Source organism: Macaca fascicularis, chromosome 19 (assembly GCF_037993035.2).
Source record: "Macaca fascicularis isolate 582-1 chromosome 19, T2T-MFA8v1.1".
In the NCBI taxonomy this organism is placed as follows: Eukaryota; Metazoa; Chordata; class Mammalia; order Primates; family Cercopithecidae; genus Macaca; species Macaca fascicularis.
In genome coordinates this window covers 43,251,275-43,257,289 of record NC_088393.1, presented here as the reverse complement: position 1 = coordinate 43,257,289, position 6,015 = coordinate 43,251,275, and the positions used below count along the sequence as shown (strand labels likewise).

The window sequence follows — 6,015 nt, the reverse complement described above, 5'->3', positions numbered from 1 at the left end:
CTGCAGCCCCCGTCCCGCCCATCCGGGTCCACTCGGCCGATGGCCCGGTTCGGTTCTTAAGTTCTGATTGGCCAGTGCCAGACGACGATGCCCCGCCCACGCCCTCCTGCCAATGGCTCAGAGACAAGGAGGCGCGGCCTATCCCTGGGAGAGGATGAAGTGGGAGGGCGAATACTGAGTAAGAGCGCCGATTGGGTGGAAGGCGGGCCCTTGAGGCCTCTGGGAGCTCCCATTGGCCTGCGAGCTCAGCGTCTGTAATGTGGGGCGGAAATGGCTGGGAGGGGGATGGGGATGTTGAATTTGGAAATTGGAGGGGACGCTGGTGGACGGTCAGTTTTGGGGAGTGCTGGGGGTGGAGATGGGTGTCAAGAGGGCTGAAAGTGGGGATCCGGGGGAGCCCAGAGTAGGAGTCCGAGGAGGCTCAGAGCTTGGAGTCCTAAAAGGCTCGGAGTCGGGGGTCTGAAGGATTCAGGGAGGGAAGAAGGTTTGGGAGTCAGCCTCAGAGCTAAAGATCCCAGGGTGCTGGAGTGAAGGGGCACTTAGGAAGGGAAATCCGAGGGGCGTCCAAATGGGAGGATCCGAGGAGGCTGAGGGTGGACATGTCTGAGGAGGCTCAGATTGGGGTTACAGGGGTGCACAGAATGGGATTCGGTGGGGGGCGGGGGTCGCTGAGTGTTGATAGCCGGGCTCACAGTTGCAGGTCTGAAGCGAGGTCTTAAGGTGTTTAAAGGGGTTCTGGGGTGCAACCCTGGGGGCTATATGTAGAGCTTTTGAGAAAGGCTCCCTGTGTGTGGGGCCAGACGATGTTCTCTGTGGGAGGATTGAGAGGGCATATGTGTAGTTTGATGGGCCCTTAGTAAACAGAGTAATGGGGGATTATTCTTGGGGTTCATTGTTTCCGGGCATGGAGCCTAGGGGCTCTCTGTGTGGCTTGTAAGATGCTGAAGACTCAGCTTTTAGAGACCAAGTGAGTTTCAGAAGAGGGCTGAGGTGAGGCCTGGCCTGTGATGGCGTGGAAGGCTGCGTTGTGGTGTTAGGGTGGGAGGCCTAGTGACTTCAGCGTGTCCTCCCCTCCCTACAGGATTAGGTGCAAGGAGTTGGTGGTGATGGAGGAGCAGGACGCCAGAGTCCCGGCCCTGGAACCATTCAGAGTGGAGCAGGTTGTCAGAACTCGGGGTGCAGAGGGTGAAGGAGGCAGGCTGACTCCTGAGTTCTTGGGTTGGGACTGCCCCCTTCCTCCAAATTCATTCTTACTGTCAGAGTCCATTCTGGAATGGCACTGGTCCCTTGACTTCAGACCCTGACCTGTCTGAGGACATCCTGAGCCTGTCTCCAGGCATAGGGGTTGCTCTGTGATGATATGTCCTCTGTGTGGGTTGAAGGGCCACATCTTCAAGGAGGTCTGTCTATCCTAGGCACCACCTGTAATCTACTATGTCCCAGACTTCATCTCCAAAGAAGAGGAGGAGTATTTGCTTCGACAGGTGACCTCAGTGCCCTTCTGGTCTGTTTCCCCACTCTTCCCATATTCCTCCCCAATGCCCATCCTCTGTATGAAAGCCCACAAGGCTGCAGTGAAGACCCTGACAAAAGGAACAAGGAAGTTACAGAGCTCATACTGCCTCTACTGAGATAGCCCAATCCTGCTAGCTTAGAGAATAGGGGGTTATAAACATAGGCTGAGATAGCCCAGTTCAGATCATTGAGATTGGGGAGTAAATAATTTAGTGTTCAGATTTCTGTGCGGAGATAGCCCAGTAAACTCTTTCCTGTGCTAAAATAGCTCAGCATAGACCCAGAGCCTTAGGAATAAGGTTACCAAACACAGACCATCTATGCTGAGATGGCCCAGTCTGCATTCCGTTCTTAAGGTTTGGGGAAAGAAGAATTTACAAAGCTCAGAGTTCCTGCCCTTTGCAGCCCCAGAGCCTAAGTTACAAAGCACAGATCTTCCCTGTGTTGGAGTAACCCACTGATCTTGAGTCCAGGAAAAAAATTTAGCTACAGAACACAGACTTCTTTTGCTGAGATAGCCCATTCCAGACCTTTGCGTTCTTGGCATTGAAAAATCTACATATTATAGAATTCCTGGGCTGAAATAGCCCAGTATAGCTCCATAACCATGAAGGGAATGAGTAGATTATCAACTAGAGCATAGACTTGTTGGACTGAGATAGCCCATTCTAGACCATTAGGATCTTGGCAGTGGAAGATTTTCAAAGTACTTTCTTTGCTGTGCTGAGATAGCCCAGCTTTGCATATTCCCTTCCCCAGGCAATAGGAACAAGGAGGCTGCAGAACTCAAACTGTCCTCAGAGAGCCCAGGAATCAGGAATTTTTGTTTGTTTGTTTTTTGAGACAATCTTGCTCTGTCGCCCAGGCTGGACTGCAGTGGTGTGATCTCAGTTCACTGTAGCCTCCACCTCCTGGGTTCAGCCAATTCTTGTGTCTCAGTCTCCTGAGTAGCTTGGATTGCAGACGTGTGTCACCATACTGCCTCCCAGGTTCAAGCAATTTTCCTGCCTCAGCCTCCCAAGTAGCTGGGATTACAGGTGCGTGCCACCATGCCCAGCTAAATTTTGTATTTTTTTTTTTTTTTTGAGACGGAGTCTTGCTCCGTCGCCCAGGCTGGAGTGCAGTGGCGCGATCTGGGCTCACTGCAAGCTCTGCCTCCCAGGTTCACGCCATTCTCCTGCCTCAGCCTCCTGAGTAGCTGGGACTACAGGCGCCCGCCACCTCGCCCGGCTAGTTTTTTGTATTCTTTTTAGTAGAGACGGGGTTTCACTGTGTTAGCCAGGAAGGTCTCGATCTCCTGACCTCGTGATCTGCCCATCTCGGCCTCCCAAAGTGCTGGGATTACAGGCTTGAGCCACCGCGCCCAGCCTAAATTTTGTATTTTTAGTAGAGACGGGGTTTCCCCATGTTGGCCAGGCTAGTCTCGAACTCCTGACCTCAAGTGATCTGCCCGTCTCGGCCTCCCAAAGTGCTGGGATTACAGGCGTGAGCCACCGGGTTTGGCATGGAATCAGGAAATTAGAATGCAGACTATTGGCTGGGCTGAAAAAGCCCTGTCCAGCCCCAGCACTCTTGAGTAGATTGTGAGACCCACAACTCTCAGACCATGGTTGTGCAGCCCTGATTGCTACATCCTGGTAGACATGGATGGGCTTTGAGGCCAAAGGCATTCCCAGGAAAGAAGGCAAATCACAAAATCCTAGGAACCCACTGCCCCAGGAAATGGTCCCACAGACACTGAGATGACCCATTTCCACCCCAGAGGTAAAGGCCCTTATGTTGACTGACCTAGGTGGGAGAATCATAGAGGGGTGATCCTGAGAAAGGAGTGACCCCCTTCCCACCTCCTAGGTTTTTAATGCCCCAAAGCCAAAGTGGACCCAGCTCTCTGGGAGAAAGTTACAGAACTGGGGTAAGTATCCCTGGCTTGGGGCATGAGTGATTCTGGGATGTAGGCTGGGGCAGGGGACTCAGGTCCAATAGACTTAAGACATCAGAGGGTCCCTGACAGCTCAAGGAGCCCCAAGAGCCAGGAGGATTTTAAAGGGGTCAGTGGAGGTCCTGAGGGATTAGCGATTTCCTGATGAGTTGGGAGTATCTGAAAGGGGCCCGTGGTCTGGAGAAGTGAGTAAACCTCTGAAGGACCCAGTGGCTATCTCCAAAGGGTCAGGGGTCCCTGAGGGGATCAGGGTGCTTCCAGCCATTGTGGAATCCCTAATGGGGGATCTGTTGCTATGGGGGAGCCCTCAGGACCCCATTGCCTTCCCCAGGTGGGCTTCCCCATCCCCGGGGGATGGTTCCTGAGCGGCTGCCCCCATGGCTCCAGCGCTACGTGGACAAAGTGTCTGACCTCAGCCTCTTTGGAGGCCTCCCAGCTAACCATGTCCTTGTGAACCAGTATCTGCCTGGGGAGGGCATCATGGTAACCACACACCCTCAGCCCGTGTCCCCCCACTCAGACATCTGAGCCATGCTGGGGCAGAGGACCCTGTACCCATCCTCACTCATTAGGCAGCCACATCTCCCAAGCAGGCATTCACCTGCCTGTCCCTGGCTTGGGAGGGACAAGCCCTCATGGGGCTTGGGAGCCCCGCGTTGACCCAGCGGGTGGGGGTTGTGGACTCCTGCCCTGCCAGCCCTGGTGCCCACTCCCCAGCCCCACGAGGACGGACCACTGTACTACCCAACTGTCAGCACCATCAGCCTGGGCTCCCACACTGTGCTGGACTTCTACGAGCCGCGGCGGCCGGAGGATGATGACCCTACAGAAGAGGTGGGCCCCCAGACACTGCCCCAACCGCTTGTAGGCACTTCAAGAACTAAATTCCAAGATGACCTGGTCCCACGTGCCTTTGGGGTACTCCTGGCACCCAGATACCTTCCCTTGTACCCTCATGGGGTGTACCCTCATGGGGTATACCCACTTCCTCCCAGACACCCAGCCCATCTGCTTACAGGGTGCCCTACGTGCCATGATTTCCACAGGCTCCCCGATGCCCCCACCTGCTGAGTGGATGCCCCTGACTCCCTAGCAGACACTGATATCCTCAGATACCCCACTGCCATTAACTCAGGGGGGCCTCACCTCCTCCCAGATGCCCTATCTGCCCCTGCTTAGGGTGCCCCAGATGTCCTGCTACTCTAGGAATGTGATTTGGAGTGCAGGACACCCCCAGATTCTCCTTGGCCCCTGACACATGATTTCTCTGAGTGATGCATTTCTAGCACCCCAGTGTTCACAGAAACACCCCTGAACACCCTGACCCACTCCTTCTTGGGGCTTGCCCTCAAGCCCTGCATGCTCCTGGATGCTCTGATACTCCCTCAGCTGTGCAGTTGTCCTCTCATGTCCTGATATCCTTGGGGACCCCCACTGCCTCTAACCTCTGCCTCACTCTGCCTCACCTGGTTCTGGCTTCAGCCATGCTCTCTCAGCCCAGCTCTGCCTGCATTTCCTGGGGACTGCTGATTTCTGGGTCCCAGCCCCAGCCCCAGCCCCTTGGAGATCCCAGCTGCAGCTCCCACGGTCCGCTGACCCTTTGACGCCCCCATCTGCCGCCTAGATCCTGCCCCCTCCCGAGGGACTGCAGAGCCCTCGCCCTCCCTTCCTGGCAGCCCCAGCCCAGGCCCCAGCAATTTTCACTCCTGAACCACCAAAGCCTCCATCATTGTGAGCGCACTTGCTCTTCAGCCTTTGCTGGGGACTCGCTGACCCCCGGAGCCTGCCGACCTCTCGCCCACCCCCCGACTTCTTGAGCCCCGCTGACCCTCAACCCACCCTGCAGCCTCGGCCTCCGCCCCGGCCCACCACCTCGCTACTGCTGGAACCGCGCAGCCTGCTGGTGCTCCGCGGCCCCGCCTACACGCGCCTCCTCCACGGCATCGCCGCCGCCCGCGAAGACGCGCTGGACGCCGCCTCCCTGCCGCCCAACGCGGCCGCCTGCCCGTCGGCGCGGCCCGGAGCCTGCCTGGTGCGCGGCACCCGGGTCTCGCTGACCATCCGCCGCGTGCCCCGCGTGCTGCGCGCCGGCCTTCTGTTGGGCAAGTGACCGCCAGGGCCGGGACCCCTCGGATTCCCGGGTTCCTGCCCTCTTGGGGCTGCCGTGACTGCGACCTTGGAACCGTGGGCAGAGGGGGCTCCCCTGGTTTATTTATTTTCCCAGTAATTTTGTGTGAGCTACAGAAGACCCCATACCAAATAAACAAAAAATCTTTCCTTGGTCTTAGATTTTTATTTTTTAGGGAGCCAGATGCTTGGGTTCCTGAGGGGCGTGGCGTCTAGGGTCTTAAACGAATGGGGTAGGCCCTAGAGGTCAGATGTCTGGGTCCCCAGTGGGGCAGAATCCATGGCTCTTGAGGAGGTGGGGGAAGGGTTCTATCTGGAACCCTCTTGGATGGCCTGAAGTGATGCTGGGAGATTTAGCTACTGGCCTGCTAGGGAGGAAGGAGTTAAGTGGCTCTTCTGTCACCTGAGCTGGGCATCAAATGGCCGGGTCCAGG

At 56.4% G+C, this 6,015-nt stretch overlaps 1 protein-coding gene across 18 annotated transcripts; it reads left to right on the top strand.

Moving 5' to 3' along the window:
• The first annotated feature begins 248 nt into the window (after positions 1 to 248).
• ALKBH6 (alkB homolog 6) lies at positions 249 to 5,731 on the top strand. 18 transcript variants are annotated; one of them, XR_012427489.1, is made up of 7 exons: positions 249 to 329; positions 1,082 to 1,160; positions 1,416 to 1,504; positions 3,367 to 3,427; positions 3,786 to 3,937; positions 4,210 to 4,288; positions 5,301 to 5,357. XR_012427489.1 is itself a non-coding variant. In XM_005588928.5 (7 exons), the coding sequence occupies exons 1-6, from the start codon at positions 271 to 273 to the stop codon at positions 4,270 to 4,272; spliced, it is 483 nt and encodes a 160-aa protein (XP_005588985.2). In that variant the 5' UTR covers positions 249 to 270; the 3' UTR covers positions 4,273 to 4,288; positions 5,301 to 5,731. The 18 variants fall into 18 exon arrangements, 17 of the variants coding, with proteins under 17 accessions (XP_005588985.2, XP_015297070.2, XP_005588984.2 ...); XM_005588928.5 differs by having other exon boundaries at positions 1,416 to 1,484; positions 5,301 to 5,731; XM_015441584.4 differs by having other exon boundaries at positions 1,416 to 1,484; positions 5,207 to 5,731.
• Positions 5,732 to 6,015: the final 284 nt, after the last annotated feature.

What these genes read in the sequence shown, in the direction of transcription:
- ALKBH6 (XM_005588927.5), top strand. Translation starts at nt 271, where the DNA reads ATGGCTGGGAGGGGGATGGGGATGTTGAATTTGGAAATTGGAGGGGAC. An exon ending in GGAGGGGACGCTGGTGGACG is followed by an intron (nt 330 to 1,081) that starts GTCAGTTTTGGG and finishes CCCTCCCTACAG; the next exon opens with GATTAGGTGCAAGGAGTTGG. An exon ending in GAGAAAGTTACAGAACTGGG is followed by an intron (nt 3,428 to 3,785) that starts GTAAGTATCCCT and finishes TGCCTTCCCCAG; the next exon opens with GTGGGCTTCCCCATCCCCGG.